The following is a 25,085-nucleotide window of genomic DNA, read 5'->3' as shown; positions in this document are numbered from 1 at the left end:
TAACTTTCACAAGATCACCTCACCCTGTCCCAGAAAAAAAGGAAAAGAAAAAGAAGACCGATGAAGATCATATTAGTATTCTTTTCTCTTTTGTTAAAACGCACTGTGTTACTCTAATATGTATACAAAATTAATGAAATTGCCCATCCAAAAAGCCATGATTTTCTTCCAGCAAAATAACAATATACGCTACATAGAATTCTACAAGTATCCATCTATCATGAAACACTAAAAACACATGAAACTTTGTTCTTCCAGAAAAACTACCACGTCAAAACTGATCAAAAGATGGTAAAATTTGGAAACCAGTAAACAGCTTCAAAATTTCAAACATATTATAATGCTGGCTCTTCAAGTACAGAAGCATCCGCATCAAAACCTATGTGACCAAATCACGAAAAACCTAAAACAGCAATGAACCCAATAACTTCCAGCTGAAAATGATCTCAGCAACAAAAACCCAACTCCAAAAACCACCTCAGAATGTCAAATTGATCCATATCTCGGCTAACAAACCCTAATCCACTAAACCCAGTGCTCCAAAATCAATAAAGCCACAAACTTTACCCTCAATTGGTAACACAATGGAGCCAAAACCCTAGAGAAACACCGATCGGGAACATGCAACAAATGGGCACAGATCAAAAATGGTGCAACATTAACACAACACCCAATTTAGGGTTTCAAAGCTCGTTCCTTTAGGGGTTTAGAGGGTGTGGTGAATGTTAGGGATTGTGGGTTTTGGGTTGTGAGAGAGCTAAGTCAGCAAAAAATTGACTGCAGAAGAAACTAAACTAAAAAAAAAAAATGTGACATACATAGAGAGAGATGGGCATGGACATGTCTCAGCCAATTTACAGAGTAAGAGATAGAGGGTAGTGGTGGAAGTAATGTACCTTTAAAGAAGGGGGAGTTTTGAACTCAGATCACCTTTTTCCCCCAATTGGAGATTTTGGGGTGAAATTTTGTTGTGGGTATGTGATGGGATTTGGTGGTACTTATTTTTGTTGTATGAAAGATAGGTTTTTTTTATCTTGGGTTATCTAATCTCAATCTGGCAAATCGAGTCTAGATGTGATAGATAGATGTGTGTGGAAATTGGAATGGTAGGGATGGAAGGGCCTCGTGCCCAAAATGAGAAATATATGTAAGAGGCAGAGATATTATGGTACAAAGAAAGTGGTCTGGTTTGTGAGTTTGGTCGAGGACGATAGAGAAGGGGGAAGCGAGGACTGACTCTAAAACTGGGGTTGTGTTTTTGGTTTTGGTTGGTGCTTCTTCTATAAAGGTTGTACCTTTTTTGGTCTATATATGAATATAGAAGAAAACAAAAGGGTTGGTTTTTTCTTTTCTTTTTTTTATCTAAGAGAGAAGAGATTAGGGAGACTCGGGGTCTGGGAAGCGCGCTTCTATAGGCTGGGTCCTGTAACGTGGCTCTTTTACCATTCACAGCAGAAGTAGATTTATTACTATTGGTTAATTTGGGTTCTGTGGTCAGGGTCTAGCTCCTATCTGGGTTTGAAGGCTTGCAGTTCATCCTTTCCTTTTGGGTCTGTTTTTGGTTTCTGTGGATATTACTATGGGGAAGGTTATTCATTGAATTCTGGTATTGTTTCCTTTTAAAGGACTCTGGGGGTCTTGATTAGACCTGAAAACTGGAGGCCGGGGGGTCTAAATCTGGATTCATGAATTTGCCTTTGACTCTGGGATTGTGTATTATATTGGTACACAGCTATGTTAATTCTGATCGATTTGTTTCCTTTTCAGAGAGAGAAAGATGGGAGGCTAACGCGTGAAGTAACTACTGCTATCATCATCCAAAACCACATCCTCCCGCAACAAAAAAAAACCAATTTAGTCGAAATACCCTGTTTAATGTATGAAAATAACACATATACCCTTGTGTACTGTGGTTTCTACTACAGAAACCATGTAGGTTTTACTAGTTTACACTTGTAATTTTACGAGTTTATTTTATTTCTCATTTTCTCTTCATTTAAATGTAATTGGAGTAGTCATGTAACTACTACTTTTAGTAATTTAGAGGTAGATTAAGCGTTCGCGATACGACTGAAGTTTCAGTATATTATGTGATAATACCATTTTAAAATATTTAATTATGAAAGTCTAGAAATAATGTCACCAAATTTGAAATATTACAAATAATAACAAAACACTTTACGAGGTGGTCAATATTACATGGTTCTTGTTAAGTAAATTCAACACACAATAAATAGATAAGGACCATATATGGTATGGTTAGCTTTCCATCCTCATCCATGTACTCAATAGAACTTCTCAACTACCTCTTGATTCCGGATCAGCCTATTTTCCAATTTGAAGTAGCGAAATTGCTCATCTTTAAACTTATGCCGTAAAATAACTAAAATCTACTCCTCATTTTCAGTTCCTTGTTATTTTTCTATTTTTGTCTGAAATTACTACAGTGTCGTCACATTCAGAATCCGAACAGATGGAGAGTTACAAGCTTACAACTAAATGTCTTGACTTGGCTATCAGCTTCATCAGCGTGCCATATATGTGACCTCTAAACTACTCCCGCAAAGTGTTCTCTTATCTTAGCATGAACTCTTCTGCAGTTGCTGGAGTGTCCTTACTCTATGCTGGTGCATATGTGTATAAACGTCCAGTTCAGTACACTCAAATTAACCAAATTATTGGTACCAAATCACATTAAAGAAAATAAGACATAGGATTTGCTACCTGCTTGGAAGTAGAAGGACAACAAGTTTAGAGAGACTGAGGATTTTTCCCCTGACCTGTCAAGATTCTTGTTCCCTACTTGTTTTGTTTCTATGTGCTTTTCCTTCAAATTCAAATTCTTAGACCTCTATATTTTTGTACAGGAGCAATAATCCATGAAGTAGTAGTATATATGTACAGTACACACAGTTGAAGATTTCATTTCTTGTTTGATGCCAAGTTAGAACTCAAACAGTACTGTACTTTGCGTACAGCTTAGCTTTGCTTACTGATATTGACTGTATAGTTGACTGCTCAGTTTCAGCCAATGGCTATGAACCAATAAATGGGTTTGGAACCTGGAGTTGAACTAACCTGTAGCATACTACATCTATCTGTTAACTCTGCAAAGTGCAAATGCCTGTGTCACAAGTACCTATCAATAATTATAACTTGCTCAGTTGCATTATTGTATTCTAGCAAATATTCCTCTATGCCAACCAGCAATTTTCAACAATCATATTTTGGTTCCTATTTTGCAATTTTTCATTATCTGAAATCAGTTTGCTAGACGGTAAAAAAGAATATTAAGTACTTCATCCATAAATTTATGTGTTCCCCTGAATGAGCTAAGAAGTCACAGTCAGTGACCGCAAAAGGCATAGTCACAATTGAAAGAGAAGTGAGAAAGACTTAAAAACAGAGGTAAATGATGTGATTGCATGAAGAACAATCAAGAAGATACTAATATATATAACTAGAAGATCGAGCATCAGAATTCCAGGGGACAACATAAATCCAATCATCTGTATCTGTTTGTGTGTAGATTCTAGCCACCACATAAAGGGGCATAAGAAAATGAAGAGGAAAGGAAGATCAAGATGTAACCACAACGTACAACTTTAAATACTCAGTTCCATTAAGTGAATAAGCTTCAATTTTATGAACTGCATGCATAATGGTAAGACATAAGAACATCTATTTTAGATTTCTAGTCGATTCTCCTTTCTAGGCAGCTTTCAGCAGGTACAGCAATCATAAAAATAATATGGCATAGAGAATTAAACTATGTGCATGGCTTCGGGACAAGTGACACTCCCAGTTACTCGCATAACATTATGCCGAAACAGACATAAACCTACTTGCCATTACTGTATTGCAGCTAATAAGATGGACGAAACGAACTCAGAAGTAATTTCAGGAGCATGAAAAGGTTCACAACACATAGAGAAGGCCTCCCCCTCTCTCAGACAATCGCCGTATACTGATTATAGCAATGCTTGAGAGATGGTCACATACAATTCCTCTAGTTCCTGAGAAACCGTAAGGACTAAATTTCTATCTTATACATGTATAAGACATTTTATATGTAACACTTGGCTGTTGATAAGAAAGGACATAAACTACAAGACAGGATAGTCTCTCAGCTTGACTTTTTATTGCTTCTTTTATCTGCTACTTCTGGTAGTTGCAACAAACAGAAATTATAACATTACAAAATGAATCACATAGCCCGTGACAGTGTGGAAGTCAAGTTTTGATTCTTAATTAAACATATATATATGATTTGCCAGAAAATCTGAAGTATATAAGTATCTCACATGAAGAATTTATAATCAGGGAATACCAAATTTTGAATGCAGGTTGGGAAGAATCAGAAACAAACCACATCAGGCTGGAATATCAACTCATAAGCACCAGAAGGGACCCTATGCAGTGCCAGCATCAACAAAATCTTCCGCTATTGCCCGCCTGCATATACAGAACTCAAAGACTTAACCGTAAGAAGGAAAGAATCAATAAAAACATATAATTTAGCGAGCGCACACAACACGTAAGTATTATATCCAAAATAGCAGTAAACGTGCATATTTGTTTAATTCAAAGGTTACAAATTTTCTTTTGTTTAGTTATTCCTTGCGGTCCTTAACATCTCAGTAGCTCTAAAAATTATGAGAAAAGAAGAAGTATAAGTAGTAAAATGAAATTGTTTTCAGTTTTTACACATGGGGGGCTAGAGATAAAGCTGCTGAAAGTAGTAACACTAAACTTTTTAGTTTACTTATAAAGAATAGCATAGATAGACAAGGCTGGCAATAGTCTCGGGTTTCATATCTCTCTTCGTGCAATTGGTACAGCTTGAGGCGGAACATAAATTTCCGATACCTTTATCATTTAAACTTATAACAAACATATGAAATGAATGTACTATCCTCAATGTAAACATCAACCTACAGACATCAGATAAGTTTTGCTGAATTTGTTTGAGTGAATGGTTTGCACAAAACCACCAATGAAAATTCATAAAAGGCCAGTTTTGTTCGCAATCTGTAAACAATTTCCAGATGCTAGACACATGCATACACAATGTCATCTGCCATCAACAAACAAGTAATGAATTTCCAGATAGTCAAGAGTTTTGTGATCTAAATCTTGTTACAGTTTATACTTTATATACAATATAATGGACATCTGACATATGCATTATACATTTATACACCAACAGGTTTATCTCTCTAAGTCGCTCAATTTACCTAGTAGTAAATAAGGAAGAAATTTTTTGGACCTTTACCCTAAAACCCTTGCTAGCATTCAAGAAACTTAAAGCAAATAAACACAGACTTCACAAAAAACAATGAAAAGTGTTGTGAGGTTTGGATTTTGAAATAGAAAACGAAAGATGGAGAAGGGAACAACTTTTACCTTGTAATCCAAACGCAGGCAGAGGAGCAGGAAAGCGAAGATGAAGAGAGCCTAGGGTGAAAACACAGAAACTCTGTTTGTTTTGTTCCTTGGGCCATACATTTTCATTTCATGGGCTATAGTTTAGACCCATGGGTCGAGTCTCAATTTTTTTTCCTTCTTTTTGTGAGATTCCAATTTAAGCAAACAGAAAAGGGACTCTACCAAAAAGAGGAAATTGGCAATGTTTGTATCTGCAAAATCCACAGGCAAATAAGCTTCGATAACTTTGTACTTTGTAGTGACTTCACCCAATATCATGCTAATTACAAGCAGCCAAATAGAGTTCAGAAATGGATTGATTTACAACAGCGAAAATGAAAAAAAAAAGGTTGAATAGAATAGTAAAGACAACAGCACGCTAGAGTGGCCTTTAGCAAAATGCTATTCCATGCACGAAAGGACATACATATGTATCCTCCATGTCCTTCTATACCAGGAAGCTTTAATTTGGAACCAAAGCTTGCCCAATGGCCTGACAGCATGGACCAGCTAGCCTATCATCCCATGCATGCGTATGAAATGTTGCACAACCAAAAGATTAATTGGCCAAAAACAAACGGTACATCACCTCATCAACTGTGTGCTGTGCATGCCTAAAATATATAGCTTACAGTAATATGAATTTCTCCATTTATACTGTAAATGGGGTTTTAGTCGATGATATAGGTTTTTAACATGAGTACATGACATCAGAGCAATACTTGTGAGAAAATCACCGTCGTCGTGTTTGTTTCTAATGCCCCATATCACTGAGTACTAATTGGGCAACGTATTTGTATCAAAAATGCTGCTATAAGAATTGATACATATGCATGAGTAAGGCTATGATGTGTTAATCAAACAAACCTTAAGGAATTGAAAAATATTGTGATTTTAACCGAAAAGTATACGTAGATGATGATCTTTCAAGGCATAGATTATTGCGTATTACATCATTATCGATTAGCTAGGCAACTCCACCACCCCGTATTACCCTTTTTGGAATTGGACCATACATTACGAGAGAGAGATAACTTGGAGGGAAATGATCGATCGAGATGCCTTTTGCTGGTTATGATTGGCATTGACTTGCTTGTCCAAATGTCTTTGGAAAGTTGTGCTTTTCCTGTCTCACTTTGTGCGATTCTCTTCACCTTCCCCAACCCAAAACAGAGAGTCGACTTTGCAGAATATTGAACCACCTAGCTCATCTCCCACCATCAACATTCAACAAAGGTGTCCCTCTGTGCTAAGGTAGCTATTAGCTAGAGGACATTTTTGGTGGATTTTTAGTTTTTACCAACTCGAGGCAGCAGCTCACTGACTCAGTCCCCACGTACGAGAAGCATTGGTTCTGCAACTTCATGTCTAGCTATCTGATTTGGATACTTCAGTACTTCCAATAACGAAACAGTACCTTTGTTTAGTCCTTTTCTTGTTTAAGATTACCGGGTTTCTTTCACCCTCCAGTTTAAGATTATATATGCATCGTACGTCCTTCGTTTGAGTGAAGGCTTTTAGCCCTAGTTTGGTTCACAGATATCAACTGTAAGAATGCATGAAAAAATAATGTAGCATAATGGATGAAAGTAAGCTGGAATCATTCGGATCCGTCCAGCTTGCTTTTTCCCATCACTTTTATTTGAAAATATATGAGAGTTTCAAAGTTTGTATTAAGTTTTGATCATCAGGTTTATAGAGTTTAGTGATCCTCCAACATTTTGAACGAAATACAAACTCAAGACGTAAACAAAGCTAGCTACAGTTTCTGAACATGAATTATTGCATATTGATATTGATATCATAACATAGAAAAAGTCGCAATCATTTCTCTTTTTTGAATGCAGAAACTGTACATATGCATGCCAAATATTTTCAATGAGAAATAGTATTTTGGATCACCACAATGATGTTCTGATATGGTTTACGTGTGTACAAATTTTTCCTTTCGATGATGCAGATCATTCTAACAGAACACATATACTTGCATATAAAATGGAGAAATATAGTGAAAACAACAAAAAAGGTTTAACCTGATTCAGAAGCTGCAGTTTCCTTCGAATTTCATGAGCTTCTTTTGAAATTCAAACATATTTCACATTTCAAGTACTTCTAATTTGTCTTCTTTAACAATTCCAGATTTCCGGCCAGTTGCATTTCAAGCTTGACAACTTGGTAAATGTAAATTGCAGCTTCTGTCGTTCAAGCATAGCTATATGACAGATAATATATTGATTTAAAATCCACAACATCGGGTTGTCTAACCTAATTTTGTGTTTGGATTCTTGGAAAACTAACAACTTTCTCAGAGAAATCTCAGTAGCATGGACCTCTGTGGTCCATGAGTTAAAGAATAACATTAATGCAACTTATAAATTCCAAATTTTTATGAAGCATGTCTGTCAGTTTTGTTTTGATTAATAAGAGATTCTCCTACTCTTAATTGAAAACAATTTCTTCTTTTGGAATTCTAAGTTTTTGGCTTTGAGAAACCATCCTTCTGACCTGTATAAAATATAAACAGGTAGACAGTAAGATAAAATAGAAGTTTCATTCATTTGTTTTATTTATGGGGACTAAACTCTTCAACCCCTAGTAATAGAGGAGCTTAAACTTTCAGATGGATCCAAAAGGAACCATGTAAATATGGACTATATTCTGTCTCTACCCACAAACCCAAATGAAGAATCCCATTGCAAAGATAATATTGAATACCATGATCTGCTTCTAACTAAACCAAGCATGCATAGGGCAGTTGGTATTTAACTTTCACAAGTCATTTTCATTTCAGTTGAGAACTTGAGAGTAATATTTCATCATCAGTAGTCAGTACTAAGTTAGGTCGGGAATCCTTGGAGTTAGCATGACAAAGAAGCTTATAACATTGACTATGTGCATACGTAATGTATTGCCGGCCTTAGCACTTCTAGTTTACAAATGATGTCAACGGAAGCATTTTGTCGAACACTTCACCATTCAATTGAAATAGCAATCTAGTTAATGACAAAACAACCAAAGTTGCATAATCACTCGAGATTAATACGACATGTTAGTTTTGATCAATTGACCTTATTGTAAGTTCATACATCACCGCAAGTCCTACATAATCTTTATTTACACGCACGCAGGGAGAGAGCGAAGGTGAAAGCAACATTCTTGAAAATGGTGGTTAACTTTCAACTTATTCTTCTTATTACCTAGCTGCATCATCTTATGTAATTGGACCAAGGTCACTAAACCAATATTTTTAGTCTAATATAAACGCACCTAATCCTAGAACCTCTAGATTACCTTGTAGTTACACTATGCTTTTGGTTTCTGCAATCTCCAAATGAAAAAGGTTCCCTGTAAACAAAACGATTCAATGAAAAGTTTCTACCAAACAGAAAAGGTCTCCCTCGGTGCAGTGAAAAACGAAGCCTTTCCCTTTCCCTTTTCTTTTCCCTCTCAATTAGCCAATTTAGGTGAGTATCACGACAAAAAGAGAGACCTGGCCACCATAGCAAAACTGCCATTATCGTTTTCTTTTTCTTTTTCTGTATCGTTTTTGCAGAAGGTCAAGCTCCAAATAATACTATACCATATTATATTGTCTGGATTCTGTGACAAACGTTAGTCTCCTAAACGCTGAAGGACAATCTGGGCAATTTCGGCATCTCCCGTTTTTCACAAAAGAGATTTTGACAAAGAGAAACCTCACAAATCTTCATTACCTTTCAAGCATCCTATGTCTCCTTTATCCTTCACCTTTCATCCCTTTTGAGGGCTGCTTTGCTCTTTCTTCTCAAACCATAAAGTTTGACATAACCTATTTTGGTTTTTGCCAAAAAATTGTCTTAGTTTAGATGGACTCACTTGTTGTCTTTTTGATCCATCAATATCATCCCACAAATCATGTATTTCTACCATTCCAAGTTGTGCCTCCTTGTAATTATGTCTGAAATATCTCCCGCTATGCATTTAAGTTGCTTGAGGAGTTGAGGCTTCATGCCTCTTGCCTTGGAATATTACTATTCTCAATTCAATTATTTGCCATTTGAAGGACAAATGTTCCATCTCCTTTAACTTCAAATCCACCAAATTAATGTGTCCCTGATTCTCCATAAAAGCATACAGTGTGACAAATGTGATCTTAATTATGGCACCAGCAACGTATCCTAGATTCCTATATTTGTACAGAACATGGATATTACTACAGCTCCAATTTTAATATGAAACTTTTCTGGGCAATGCAGACGTTGCCAGAAGCATAGGGCAAACTAGACCAATGAAACTAGTATGGGACAAAGGTGGAGAGGCGCTCAACAACTCCCACTTGCTTCCCAACAAGAGAAGAGAATGTAGAAAATTGGGTTTGTTATTTTCTGAGAATATAAATATAAAATTTTCCATAATGAAAGTAAATATAATACAACCATCACCCACATAGAGAGAGACTCATCTTCAGTTAGCCACTATTTATCTTCCTCTCCTTTGTCTCTGGTTGAGTGAAGAAGAAAGAAAGAAAGAGAGTTTTGTCTACTTTTGGTGTGCTTTGACATTCAGGGTCTACCATTACTTCTACTGCCACAAGTCTCTCATGCCAAACCTTTTCCTTCTTCCATTTTTAGAACCCACGAGCTGTGTTTTTTTACTTCTTTTCACGAAAAAGCCAAAGCTCCTCCTCCATTGCTAAAGCTTCGAAATTTACAGCCGGAAATCGTTAAAGAGAAGCTCTTTGGTCAAAAGGGTCTTCTTTTCTGAGCCCTGTTTTTGTGGGTTTCATTGACCCATTTCTCACTTCTCTGCTTTGTTCAGACTAGTACTACTTCTTCCTGGGAAGCTCTGGTTTTTCTGAAATGCTAGTGGACAAGTTCAAGTCTTGCACTCTAATTGGAGGCATTTGAAGACTATTTGGTCTCATTTTGGACTTGTGGGTCTTTTTCATTCATCAAATTGGTCTTCTCTGGCTCTTCTGGACTGTAATGGTAAAACTACATTTTCTTCTCCTCTGCATTTTGTGTCCCTTTTTCTTGTGCAATGAACGTGTTTATGTTTTTGGCTCACTGAAAATTTTACTGTTTTGGTTTTGTAGAGATGGGGTTTGAGGTGAATGGTGATGGTAAAATGCTGGGATTGTTGAGAGTGAATCCAAGGCACAAGCGTTCCAAAAGGTAACTTTGAGAATTACTAGCAATGTGTTTGGTGTCAGGTAGCATTTAACTATTTTGTTAGCTAGCAATCAGTGTTCTTCCAACGCTTTCAGATTTTTGGTATTGTGTACTTGGTGATGTTCTTAAATCTGGATACACTTTTCTGAGATGGGTTGTTGGGAAAAATGGGATGGTGAGCTTTCACAGCTATAAGTTCTTGGTCAATTAGCAACACTGAGAAAGTGAGAAGACGTAATTCACTGTGTCTTAACCTCCATCGTGGGTTGTTTCATCTTCTCTAATCATTTTTACTGTTCATGGTGGGAAGCCTGAATAATTAATTAAAGTATTGAGATCATTGAAATTCAGGTTTTTCTAGCATGAAGTTTTTTAATCCTCTCACAAAGACTTTTAGCTCCCCCTCCCCCAAGTTTGTTTTTCTTTTTTTATTTATGATGAGTTTTAGTGATTCATAAGAGAGGAGGGCTCTGGAAGTGAAAATATGTAGAGACTAGAGAAGTAGTCATGGGTAATCGAGTGTAAATTCTTCTTTTTTCTTCAAGGATAATACCTTGATCATAGGCTTGTAAATAAAGAAGAAATCATTTAGGGAGTGGTCTGGATGTGGAACCAGAGAAATCAGATGTAATCTTCTTCAGTCGATATCTATTAATCCATTTTGTTGCATTGACAGCTTTCCTGATAAGAAAAGAGTGCTGGAAGATGAGTTGAATAGTTCTCATGAAGCATCAGACCGTGTAAAGCTGGTAAGATAGCTCTCCTGTTTACTCTCTTGTGCCAATTGTATTTCAAAATCAGAGAACGTTGGATACCAAGCGTAATGATCTCATTCTATAGTATCTGTTTGACTACTCGTTATAATAAACTTTTTATTTAAGGTCTTAAGCAAAGTGCTAGGAGCACTAACACATTGGCTCCTTTATCTTTTCCACCCTTTCCAGCCAATTGATCTCAATAGTAATTTTGTTATAAAGTTACTATAAACTAAAGGACATAGTGATTATAAACTTATGTCTTTAATTATGGTCCTGTAAGTGTAAGATGCCATACAAGCTTTGTTGCACCAAGTTGAATATGAGGCCATTGGTTTGATGGTTAGCAAAACTGAACTAGTATTGAACTGCAATCGGGAACATAGTTTTTCAAACTGACTTATGGTTTGGATCTGAAACAGGATCTGGCACAGTTCAAGGGCCGTGTTGCAACCAAGAACAAACAATCTCCTGCCATGGAAGTTCACAATTCTTTGAAGCAAGAGGTATACCAACTTACATATCTCTATGTTTGGGTTCAAGGAGGTTGTGAATGATAAATCGTGCAAGCAGGCTCCATATCTATCATTGTTCATTTTTTTTTCTTTACTATTTCTATGCAGATTCTACAGCTTGAAAAACGATTGCAAAATCAATTTCAGGTCCGACATGCTTTAGAGAATGCATTGGGTTATAAGTCTTCCATCCATAACAATACTGTGTCCACAAATGAAACCGCACTTCCTAAGGTAGTTTCCTTGTCTTTATATTGAATTCATACCTTTTAGTGTATGCCAAATACTTGAGAGAGCTAATTGCCTAACTACCAAAACTGTATATTTTCGTAAGATATGTAAGTTGTTCGGCTCCTGTGAAACATCATTCTCATTTAGGGACTTGTGAGTAATCATGTGTAGTTGAAGAATGTAAAAACCAGAACAAAAAGAAAAATGGGGTTTGTGGGGTTATGTGTAATTATAATTATATATTACCAAGTTAACCGTCTTTGGGAACCTTTGTTGACCCACTTTTACTGCTATATATTTCAACTGGTAAAACTGCATTCTTACAGCCCATTGTTTATAACACAAGTCATCTTTTTACTTTCTTTCTGCAAATGTTAATATACATTTCGACAATGGTTTTGTATGACTCCAGCCAGCTACAGAATTGATCAAAGAGATTGCTTTGCTAGAATTGGAAGTTGGGCATTTGGAACAGTATCTTCTGTCATTGTACCGTAAAGCATTTGATGGACAATCGTCCTTTGTTCCCCCATGCAAGAAGGATGAAAAACTAAACTCACCTGTAACAACCCCAAGAAAAAACTTGTTGAAAGTTTTTGAACGTGACATTACATTGAAGAGGGAAGATTTAGCAGTTCAATGTGGTGGTCAGTCACTTGATAATTCATGGAAGGAATATGTTGGAGAAGAAGAGAGGCCATTAGATTCCAGTGTTCACCGTTGCCATTCCTCACTTTCACAACATTCTGCATTCGTAACTAGAACCTCTCCTCCAGAAGAGTCGATGGCAAAAGCTTTGCGTGCCTGTCATTCTCAACCATTGTCCATGATGGAGGTAACTTTCACATATCGGTTTACTATTACCTGTTCAAAGTTGTTTCAGTCATAAAGATAACAATTCGCATTTCCAGACATCATTGTATGATCTTTTTCACTTTTTGTTTTTACCAAAATAGTGTAGGCATTCTCGCAATTCAAAATTTATAGCGTTATTGGTAGTTATACTCTTCCAATTGAGATAGTTATTAATAATCTTGTTTAAGGGGACTGACGTCTTTCATGTTATCTATGGACATGTGGAAACAACATCTGATTATACCTTTTATTTGTTTTTACAGTATGCTCAGAATACTTCATCAAATGTAATTAGTCTGGCAGAGCATCTTGGTACACGCATTTCTGATCACATTCAAGAGACACCTAACAGGCTTTCAGAGGACATGATCAAGTGCATGTCCACTATATATTGCAAGCTTGCGGAATCCCCCTTGACACAGAATGGCCTTTCATCTCCCAATTCATCTTTGTCATCTACTAGTGCCTTTTCTCCTCATGAACAGAGTGATATGTGGAGTCCGCACTTCAAAAATAATTCATCTTTTGATGTACGATTGGATAATCCATTTCTGGTGGAAGGACTTAAGGAATTTAGTGGGCCATACAGCACAATGGTTGAAGTACCGTGGATATATAGAGATAGTAAAAAATTAGGTGATATTGAAGACTTGCTACAACATTTCAGGTGAGGCTTGACGAATCATGTTTGATTTTAATGTTAAGTTCCTTTGCGTTTACATTATACTTATTATGTTATCCTGTTGCAGGTCACTTGTCAGTCGTTTAGAAGAAGTAGATCCTAGAAAGTTGAATAATGATGAGAAATTAGCGTTCTGGATTAACGTACACAATACTTTGGTCATGCATGTAAGTTTATCACCTTTCTATTACATCAGGTCTTTTTCGATGATTGGTATTAGATTATGATCAATAATATGTTTCTTGATAGGCGTATTTGGCTTACGGGGTTCCACAGAACAATGTAAAGAGGGTGTATTTACTTTTGAAGGTAAGAGAGTCTCACTGTAGGTATTACTTTGGTTGCAAAAATTGACGGGTATTTTCTCACTTGCTTTCTTTCACTATCCAGGCTGCATATAACATAGGTGGCCACACAATCAGCGCGGACACAATGCAGAGCTCTATTCTTGGATGCCGAATGTCACGTCCAGGACAGGTAGATCCTACTGAAACAACTATAAAACTCTTGTTTTTACCAATTTCCTATTACACAAAGGAAGGTTATTGAACCTTTTAGGTTGTTTGGTGCTATGCTTGTAGTGGCTCCGTCTGTTACTTACTCCAAGGAACAAATTCAAGACTGGAGATGAACGGCAGGCCTATGCAATAGACCATCCAGAACCCCTTCTACATTTTGCACTTTGTTCGGGAAGCCATTCTGATCCTGCGGTACATCATTAACCCTGTTCTGTTCTGTCCTATTACTCTTTTTTATTGTATAGTTTTCTTAAGTAAAGTTCATTTGAGGCGTTTTCTGTACCATGAGGCATAATCTATATGTTTACACCATGTTACACTGAAAGAAAAAAAAAAGCTAAACCAGCTGAGCAGTACAATTTAGAATCCCATTGTGATGATAGTATCAACATTTCCATATTTTCCAGGTTCGTGTATACACACCAAAGAGATTATCTCAGGAGCTGGAAGTTGCAAAAGAGGAGTATGTTCGAGCTACCTTTGGAGTGCGGAAGGACCACAAAATTCTTCTACCAAAGATTGTCGAGTCATTTGCAAAGAGTTCGGATTTGTGTCCTGGCGGTGTTTTGGAGACGATACAACGATCATTGCCTGATTCTCTGCGGAAGAGTGTCAAGAAATGCCAGCAGGCTGGGAAATCACGGAAGAACATAATTGAGTGGATCCCTCACAACTTCACTTTCCGGTATCTAATTTCTAAAGAGCTAGTGAAGTGACCGCTTGCACGACCAGGGTTGCTGTTTGATACATGCCATTGTTAAAAAGGTTTTTGTGGTAGAAGATTTTCATTCATGTAGCTCATCTTCTGTACAAAGTAGTATATGAACCAGAAAAGAAAACCAAGAAAAAAAAGTGAGAGCTGGAGGAAAGGTATGGTGCAAGCTGCGGCATTTGTATCTGCATTATTAAGCTATATATTGCCAAGAATCTGTAACCTTGTGAATGTAATGAAATGATGCATTCGGCCTTGTAAATGCAACTTTAGTTTTCCTCCCACAATCAAAATTGCATGTCACTGATATAAGAACTCTGGATGTTTCAAAATGGTAATTTTTCGACGTAGATGTAATTTTTACTGTGAGCTCCGAAGGTAAGACTCACGTGTGTACTAGCTACATTGCCAGTTTCACTTCTCATCTGTCGGTGGATCATATCATATGAATCTCCAACTTGGGGTTCTCTACCATATCCTATATATCTTGGATCTCCCAAACCATTTGTCTTAGTTATAAACTTATAACTCTAACCTCAATTATTCCAGATTAACTAATACTAATACTGACAGAGAACCAGTTAACCTGTAATTTGTAACCAAACAGCAAACTAAGCAGAGAGATCTGAGGATTCTGAAGTCTGAACCATTCATACGTACTCTTATTATTAACTTAGTTACTTACATTAAGCTTCATCATCAACTCGATCAACTCCTCTAGTACGGACTCTCCCCTACATAATTCCCAGGAGGATTGTAGAAGCAAACGCACAAGGTGCTCTGGTCCTTGGGACACGTGGCCTGCGCGCAGCCGAGCTCGAGCGACTTCCGCCACACCACCTGCGTGTAGACGCCGCAGTGGTGGTTGGGGACGCACGTGTTATCTGTGTGGTTGTAGAACTCCTTCTCCTTGACCCACGTGTCCACCACCATGGTCGGCGTCACGACCTGTCCGCTCGCCCAGAGCTGGTTCCCGCCGTACTTGCCGCTCGTCAGGTTGGCGAAGTTGCACCCCATCTTGTCCCTCTGGTAACGAACGAGCCGACTCGTCGCGTTGGCGAGTGACTCGCTCCATTGCAGAGGTGGGACGCCGACGGCGGCTCTGGCTTGGTTGTGTGCTCGAAGGTACTCGGTGGCTGCGGCGGAGAGAGGAGCTGCGGCTGCGGCGGAGGCTGAGATGAGGGTGTAGTATATGGCTAGCGTCACTGCTAGTACAGACAAGCTGGTTTGGGCCATTTTTTCTGTGGTGATATGAATGATCTGTGAATGATCTAGCTCGACTTGTCTTTACGTACCCCAGTTATTTATAGCTAGAAGTTGATGCTTGTGTTGGGTTGGTGGCAGGATCAATGTTCAAGTTACTGGTTTACCCTTGTTATGGAGTGTTGTGGAGGGTATTATAGGGCTTATCCGTGACATAGTAATTCTTGAAACAGATGTACGTACCATTATTTTTTGTATTATGTATTCTGTATAATGCGTAGCAATTTTGCCAGAACAGAGAACTCATAATTTCATAATCATACACATGAACTTGGTATTGTTAGTAATCAATTATGCATTGCATGATTGACAGTCTACGATGATTCCAAATCTTTTGTACACAGTACATTGTACCCCTGTTTTGGAACACTGGAATTACTTTATTTCAACAAATCAACGTGGCGTATCTTGGATCTCACCACTGGATCATTTCCAGTAACTATAGTAATAATCCGTAATAAACCTTCAGGAGATCAAAAAAAAATAATATGTAAAATATACATAAACCGGATCGATTGAAATGGCATGCATGAATGTCTACAGTTACAGTTTCGAAATTATGATAAGATCCGACGACAAAGCGGCCGTGACACTGTATGGCCTACGGTCATGGCCGCTCGTACTAGAACCAAGACCCGAGCCATTTTCTTCTTCATCTGTATGTTCTGTTGATCTGTGCATGATCTTCATATATCTCCATTCGGTTAGTCCTATTCTTATAGGTAGCTAGCTCTAGCGTTCTGCTTCGTTTGGTCTAACAAACTAGAGAAGCCGACCACCAACATGAATGCAAGGACTAAGAATACATGCCATTCCGTCGGATTAATCTCTACTAAAATGTGATGTTGGACTCAACTGATGCAATCCCATATGATCAGAAAGAAATGTGCATGGAGTGTTCAAACACTAATTAACCAATTGACTTTATGATAAAAGTACCATATGCTATGTTTTTGGATATTGGATTAGAAGTCATATAATTAGAGGTACGTCACCTATTTACTTGTTTCAGACTGATTTACCAGCAAGGTTAAGGTTCTCAGTGAAGTCCTTGTTTTCTACTAAGAGTTCATCGATAAGTCATATTCATTTCTCCAGTACCCCTAGCCTATCCATAATCCATCGCAACCCTTGCCATCATCACCCCATTCGTGCTCTCAGTTCATAATTCCAAAACATTCGAAGCAGTATCAAACTGATGCTACTTCATGAAGGTACTAGTACGTAAAGAAATCAGTCTCTTTCATTTGCTTACACAACTGGCTTTTGAAATAATCAAGAACATCTTCAAAATACAAACACCGTATGTTAGTTTGTTATTCACTTCATTGTCTCTTCAGTGCACGCGTGATATACAACATAATCATCATTCATGCATTATTTATATTCATGCATTATTTATCAGTGACACAACGTATAACTAATACAATTTCTTCCGAGCTAAGTTAGTACGGTCTCTCCCCTGGGACATTTCCAGGGGGACTATAAAGACAGAGAGTTACAAAAGTATACCGCACCCATGGCAAGTCGTTACATCCTTCCTGAGCACACCCCAACTCCAAGGACTTCCTCCACACAACCTGCGTATACGTACTGCAGTTACTGTTGCGCACACACGAGTTTCTGTCGTAGTCGTAGTACTTCTTCATCGCCACCCACTCGTCCACAACCTTGCCCGGCGTCAGTATTCGCTGATTTCGATCACGATCACTATCCCAGTGCAGGTTGTAGCTACCAATGTCATGCAGTCGATCGAGGCCTCTGGTGAGCAAACTGCTATGGCAACCCCTTTCGTCACGGATCATAGACCATGCTATGTCACCCGCTGACTCGGCTAGTGAAGGGCTCCATGAAAGAGGGGCGACCCAACCGCGGCTCTTGCTTTGTTGTGGGTTTCCAAGAACTCTGGGGTAACATTTCTTCTGGGTGTGATTCTCCTCGCGCCTTGTGGATGGAGTTGTTCGCTATTGGGATCTAAGGTGTACGCGTGACACGGTTTGAAACATATGGCTACAGTCACGGCTAGTACTACATCCAAGACCCGAGCCATATTCTTCTTCATATGATTCTGTTCTGTGACTTCAAACTCCATTAACTTTGCGGCCTATTCTTATAGCTAGCTAGGGTTCAGCTTTGTTTGGTCTACCAAACCAGAGAAGCCGACCACCAAAGTGAATGTAAGGACTGTGAAAGGTATGAAAAATCGAATTTATGGCCGATATTTTCGTTTTTCTTAAAAATTAAAATTTAATCAAGGATATCAAAACTACATCGTGCGATAATTTCGAAATGTCGTGATATTTTACGAAATTTAATCAAGCCAAAACAGATAACAAAACAACTGTAAATTAAGTAAATTAAGAAAGAACAAGTAGAGCAAGTTGACCCCAAATTTAGCAGCATTTCAGCACATAGCATATACAAATCTTGACCATTTTATCATAATTCACACACACAATGACACAATCACATAACACAATAGGTCACAGGAACCCAATGCATAAAACCATTCAACTTGGGTTTTCCACAAACATATATATACACACACACACAAGGAAAAAAAAAAAATACAAACTTGAGAAATAAACAAAACACAGAGTAGCTAGTAGTGGGGAGATAGACATACCAACCAAGCCAACCAAATGAAGAGAGAAGACCAAATTCCGGTAGTACATGACTACATGGTGCCAAAGCCAAAGGCGACGAACCCTCTTCTAAGAATCCCAGTTCTCGAATTTTTTATTTTTTCTTCTTCTTGAATGATGGATCCCCACAGCCCGCTAAAGGCCACGCCACGTGGACCACCTACGGCACCTTGTTTCCGCTCAGACCGCACAAATTGTTTTTCTTTTTGTTTAAATGGTGGGGCCCACATCCCGTTAGGACCCACGCCACGTAGGCCGGACTAATTATATTTCTTTTTTATTTTTCAGTTTAAATGGTGGGGCTCATATTCTGTTTAATCGTACGCCACGTGGACCGCCTAGCGGTGCGTCGTCTCCGCCTTGGCCGGACTAATTATTTTTGCTCTTCTATTTTTCCATTGATAGAAAGCTTGCTTTCAGAGGCACGTACAGCCCCCTGGCCATCACCGCCGTTCCACCACTCTCTTGAATCCACAGTCGACCAAAATCTGTCCTCGATCAGTCTCAAATACCGAGGAGGTAGACAAACAAAGCAACCAAGACAAGAACTCTTCATCATCTTCTTCTCGCTTTTCTACGTTAGTTGCTGTGATAATCCAAGAACCTCGCTCCGAAGACTGATCGGTTGGCCTCCACTGCGGAGCTCTCAAGCCTCCGCCAAACGCTAGCTTCATTCCGGCGTTTTTACTTCGTTAACTCCACGCCGCCCATGTCGAACGCTTCAACGACATGTCGCACACTGACTGCCTCCTCTGCTACGCCGCCAGCCGGACGGAGATCCCATGTACGCTGCCTCCCCTCAAATATAGTGTGCCAGATATGGTATTCCACCACGAGCAACTAGCGTGCATTGAACTGGCGAGTGGCAATGAGACCAAATATACCATGACAAATAAGAAGACTCCTCAGAGAATGAATCACAGGCTCTATTCCTTTAGCTTATATCACATTAGCTTTCACAGGCTCTATTCCATATTTCACATTAGCTTTCAAATCTGGTTGTGAGCATCCGCGAATTCTATTCCTTCGAATTCATTTGACACAGGAGCTGCGGCACCATGTACGTGATAGTTTACTGATGCGACCCAGGCATGCATTTATTGAATGTATCTGATATAATTTGTGTGCATGCAAAGCTTTCAGTTGTACGTGGTTCTTTTATATATAGTGAATCAGTGGTCATTCTTGTTATAGGTTTGGTTTACCAAACACGTAGTGATATAGCCAGCCAGCTAGCCGACCTCCAAACATGAATCTATACGTACATGATACTTTACCGTCCTCGAAATTAGTTCACCACAATATTATGATATGAACTCATTTATATCTCAAAACTATCAAAGTATCGAACTCATGCTACTTCATGAACGTACCAGTACGTAAAGAAATGAGTCTAATGCATAAACCATATTGTGTTTCTTATTCATTTTATTGGTAGTTTGGTGCTCTTGTGCACACTATGATATACAGCATATATCAGTCATCACTCATGCACTATGATCACTTAAACATACGTATTTTGTACAGTTCTCTTCCAAGCTAGTATGGTCTCTCCCCTGGAACATTTCCACGAGGACTATAAAAACAGATAGTTATAGCAGTACCCTGCGGTTCATCGGGAAAACATCTTACCTGAGCACACCCCAACTCCAAAGACTTCCTCCACACTACCTGCGTGTACGCATCGCACCAATATTCATTGTCCTTCGTCGGCGCACAGGAGTTATTGGCGTGGTTGTAGTACTTCTTCCCCGCCACCCACCTCTTCACAACCGCGCGCGGCGGCAGTTCCCCATAACCATCCCAGAAATGGTTGGAGCCGCCAATGTCATACGTCCCATTGAGGCTTCTCGGGTCTACATAAGTATAGCAACCCAAATTATTATTGATGATCGACCATACTGTCTCCGCCGCGGACCTGGCAAGGTAAGGGCTCCATTTAAGAGGAGCAACCCCGACTGCTGCTCTTGCTTTGTTGTGAGGTTTCAGGAATTCCAGATCTTCTCTGGGGATGATTCTTGATCCACCAAAACCTTCTATATAACGAGGTCTTCCACTAGATGTACCGGCTAAGGCGTGACATTGAGTAGGACACATGGTTACAGTCACGGCTAGTATTACAACCAAGGCCCAAGGCATTTTCTTCATCATCGATCGATATATTCTGTTCTGTGAGTTACAAACTCCATTCACTTTCCCCCGTTCTTATATAGCTAGCTGTGTTCTGCTTTGTTTGGTCTACCAGACTGGAAAAGCCGACCACCAACATGAGTGTAACGACTATGGATACATGCCGTTCCGTCGGAGTACTGTAACTAAAATGTTATGCTGGACTCAGTTGATGCAATCCCATATGAGCAGAAAGAAATGGGAAAGTGCTCAAACGCTAACAAACTAGTTAACTTGTTAACAAAGTATCGCATATATGGATTAAGAGTCATATAATTGAAGGTAGGTCACCTATAGCTATTTACATGTTTCATACCAATTTACCAACAAGCTAGGTCACGGTTCCTGGGAAGTCCTTGTTTTGTACATAGAGTTCTTCAGTGCCACTGCGATCGATATACAGCATAGTCGGTATTCATGCATTATTTATCGTTTACACAACGTATTTGTACAATTCTCTCCCCAGATAGCTAGTATGGTTTCTCCCCTGGAATATTTCCAGGAGGACTATAAACACAGATGGTTACACCATTAGTAATCCCTACGCTTACCAAACATCTTACCTGATCACAACCCAACTCCAAGGACTTCCTCCACACCACCTGCGTATACGATGCGCAGTTAAAGTTGCGCACGCACGAGTTTCTGGCGTAGTTGTAGTACTTCTTCATCGCCACCCACCTCTCCACCACCCTGCCCGACGTCACTGATTGATTATGATCCCAGTGCATGTTGTAGCTACCGAAGTCATACGCCGTTGCATGGAGGCTCTTCGGGTCCAAAGAATCTTGGCATTCACCCATTTCGTCAGTGATCATGGACCATGCTATGTCGAAAGCGTGATCGGCCAGGGTAGTGTTCCATTTGAGAGGGGCAACCCCAACTGCGGCTCTTGCTTTGTTGTGAGTTCCCAGGAATTCCGCGGTCGAATTATAACGAGGTGTATCGAGTAAGAGGCCGTGACACGGTGTGAAACATATGGCTATAGTCACGGCGAGTGCTACAACCAAGACCCGAGTCATTTTCTTCATCATCTATTCTGTTCTGTGACGTTGGTCCTATTCTTATAGAGAGATAGCTAGCTAGCGTGCTTCGTTTGGTGTACCAGACCGGAGAAGCCGACCACCAACATGAACGCAAGGACTATGAATACATGCCATTCTGTCGGATTAATCGACTAAAATGTGATGTTGGACTCAACTGGTGCAATCCCAATTGACTTTATGATAAAGCACCATATTGCTCTGTCTTTGGATATTGGATTGAAAGTCATACTGGTATATATGTCACCTATTTACTTGTTTCCGACCAATTTACCAGCAAGGTTACGGTTCTCGGTAATGTCCTGTTTTGTACCAAGATTTCATTAGTCATATTCAACTTCAGGCTATCCTTCCAAGATCATAAGAATTCCTAGCTCTGCTTCAGTTCAAGTATCAACACCCAAGTTAATAGGAGTACCTTTCACACAAACTGCATTATTGTAACATCCCATCACATTAGATTTCCACCAAAACAAAAGGAAGCAGGGGTGTCTACCATCAGAGTTTGAGTTTGCACCGGCCACAGTGAGGGGTAGACCAACCTAGTCGAACAATGTCTTAAGAGGTTTAACAGAGAGTATTAGCTTCTCCAGTCTCCACATATGATCCATTCAGTAACAAACCGTGCATTTCAATTTCCATATAAACAATATAGACATATAGTTGTTGTAAAAATCAAACACTGAGGCAACCCTTGAGTTGTAGTATTACTTTTTGAACTTTAAATTAGTAAGCATCAATCCTGGAAACGCATTGAGAAAATGTGAAACGGTGTCAGAATACACACCAACATAGCTTTAGATCTTCAAAGCATAAGGCATACCTACATTTTCTAAATAAGTTCTCCTAAGACTCAGGTAAGGACATTCGGGATTATTCAATTACTTCAGAATCACTTCAGCTGCACATTTGTGACATGAGCAGACAACTTATTAAAGAAAATTTACGACCACTATGACTGGGAGTCCAATTATACACAATCTAAAGAAAAAAATTTAGCGAGAATCACGTAGTATTATTTCTTCGTGGCATTTCATCGAACACACAGCGATTTTCCTTTGTTTAAGGGTGGGCCTAAACTTTTAGTCGGGCCTTATTTGAAGCCTGCCATCAATGTCAAGCCTACCAATTTTCCCCGCCCCAAAATAAGACCTACCTCAGTCCTCATACTCTCACTCATATTGCACAATATGTTTCTTTTGGGGACGAACAATTCAATCGCAAAGTGATAAGTTTTTTTATTGCTCTAATGTGTTTGACTATAATCTATATCATCATCCAAATAATTACAAGCATAAAAAAATAAAAAATCTAACGCCCAAAAAAATAAAACGTAGAACAAGAACAAGAACAAGAACAACTCACTGAAACTGATCATCTTTTCCCTAATGCAGAACTGGCCTTGATCGCGAGATTACAAAGTTCCGGTAGAGAAAGCGGATTCTGGGCCTGTTGGAGTGGCATGAGAAAGTAAATATGACCCGTCTGAAGCTCCTCGTCGTCGGCCACGTGAGGCGCGCACGTGCCGACGGACAAGGCCTCGGAGTTGCAGAGAACATGGTCGGGATGCTGCGAAATGATCCGCCTGGCTTGGGTTGGCTGCTTCAACTCTTCCACCCGATCACCGTCAACGTCGATCACGACGACCCCTTTTGGACGTCCGATGAAGTCCGACCTTGTTCCGTCAGGTCTGCGACTGCTTCTGCCTCCATTTTTCTGGAGCTTGATGGTCGGAGACGAAGCGCAGACGCCCATGATTTTGTGAGAGACAGGGGGAGAAGATAGGGTTTTAAGTTTGAGATCTCTTTAACTCGTTTACTTTTCTCTCTAGACGATTCGAGTCTTGTATTGGTATTAATTAAAAGACTTCCTAATCTCATTTTCGTTTGGTGTATGGTAATTTTTAAAACCTATTATTATTATCTTTGGGTCAAACACATTATATAGTGTATCAAATCACAATTTACAAGAACGTACGTACAAAAAAACTTGTGTTCACTCTCATGTAATACAACTCATGAGTCATGACAACTTGTGTTAACATTGTTTGATTCAGCTAATGGCCTTGATGTCACAGCTTGTAATTTGACTTTAATTTTTAGAATCAAATACATTCCAATTTTGAGAAATATGTTGCTCTTTTAGTATTGTCAGCTTTATCCAAAAGAATAAGTGAGAAACTTAAAAAAGATTTGGAAATTTTATTTTGAAAGATATTTTATTTGGCTATATACGAGGAACGATCAGAGGCGGATGTCCGCAATGAAGAAAAAGTGCAGACGCCACCTCAAGAAGCCTCACACAGGCGTCGATGGAAGCCCTAGTTCCATCCTCGGAGACCTCAAACATCCCAGACGTTGTCACCATCAAGGTGAAAGCCATGGTGACCTAGATCATAGGTGCCGTCAGGAAGTTTGCCGGAAAACTTCAAGCACTTCAATCTTCACTTCAAACTCATCGTCGGCGAGTCCACCAACAAGAAGAAGATAAGGATGGAGGTATCAGCAGCACCAGCAAGACTGCCAAAACCATTGACGTCGGCGTGAGGCTCCTTGAGGTGCCGTCCGCACTTTTTTTCGTTGCGGACGTCTGTTTCTGATTGTTCCATATATATACAGCCCTTCTTGGCTGCAGACATCCGCCCCGAAGGTTTCTGTGCGGATTTCCATTTTTACACCACTTTCTGATCAAATTTTCTCATCTCCACCGTCTAGTATCTAGATAATATTGTGTAGATCATCTCTGCAAAATTTCAGCCAATTTAGTGATCGTTAAGGCCCTCAAACTCGAGTTTTTTTGGTATGAACACAACGGGACAAAATTCAGTCCGTCCATTTGTTTTTCGAGTTTGAGGGCCTTAACGATCACCAAATTAGCTGAAATTTTGCAGAGATGATCTACACAATATTATCTAGATACTAGACGGTGGAGATGAGAAAATTCGATCGAAAAATGGTGCAAAAATGGAAATTCGCACCAAAAACTTCGGTGCGGACATCCGCACCTGAGAATTCCTGTATATATATATATATATATATATATCATGGCAATCCTTAATATTTCCTGTATATATATATATATATCATGGCCCTTTCAATGAGGGATCCCTTTTTTTGTTTA

The 25,085-nt window shown here is 39.1% G+C and overlaps 4 protein-coding genes across 4 annotated transcripts; 1 reads left to right on the top strand and 3 right to left on the bottom strand.

The window, feature by feature from the left end:
* Window positions 1-10,085: 10,085 nt before the first annotated feature.
* On the top strand, window positions 10,086-14,961 carry LOC101315055. The gene is made up of 12 exons (XM_004300532.1): window positions 10,086-10,394; window positions 10,502-10,580; window positions 11,254-11,326; window positions 11,755-11,838; window positions 11,956-12,081; window positions 12,491-12,913; window positions 13,197-13,600; window positions 13,683-13,782; window positions 13,865-13,924; window positions 14,006-14,092; window positions 14,197-14,325; window positions 14,541-14,961. Exons 2-12 carry the CDS (start codon window positions 10,504-10,506, stop codon window positions 14,847-14,849), a joined length of 1,872 nt encoding a protein of 623 aa, XP_004300580.1. The 5' UTR covers window positions 10,086-10,394; window positions 10,502-10,503; the 3' UTR covers window positions 14,850-14,961.
* Window positions 14,962-15,483: 522 nt separating this feature from the next.
* Window positions 15,484-16,098, bottom strand: LOC101314758 (STS14 protein-like). Its single transcript, XM_004300531.1, has one exon. The coding sequence runs from the start codon at window positions 16,079-16,081 to the stop codon at window positions 15,563-15,565; it is 519 nt and encodes a 172-aa protein (XP_004300579.1). The 5' UTR covers window positions 16,082-16,098; the 3' UTR covers window positions 15,484-15,562.
* Window positions 16,099-21,392: 5,294 nt separating this feature from the next.
* Window positions 21,393-21,944, bottom strand: LOC101307220 (STS14 protein-like). Its single transcript, XM_004301828.1, has one exon. It carries the CDS (start codon window positions 21,942-21,944, stop codon window positions 21,393-21,395), a length of 552 nt encoding a protein of 183 aa, XP_004301876.1.
* Window positions 21,945-23,339: 1,395 nt separating this feature from the next.
* LOC101306931 lies at window positions 23,340-23,720 on the bottom strand. The gene has a single exon (XM_004301827.1). It carries the CDS (start codon window positions 23,718-23,720, stop codon window positions 23,340-23,342), a length of 381 nt encoding a protein of 126 aa, XP_004301875.1.
* Window positions 23,721-25,085: the final 1,365 nt, after the last annotated feature.

This window comes from Fragaria vesca, linkage group LG5 (genome assembly GCF_000184155.1).
Source record: "Fragaria vesca subsp. vesca linkage group LG5, FraVesHawaii_1.0, whole genome shotgun sequence".
Classification (NCBI taxonomy): domain Eukaryota; kingdom Viridiplantae; phylum Streptophyta; class Magnoliopsida; order Rosales; family Rosaceae; genus Fragaria; species Fragaria vesca.
This window is presented reverse-complemented; position numbering and strand designations above follow the sequence as displayed.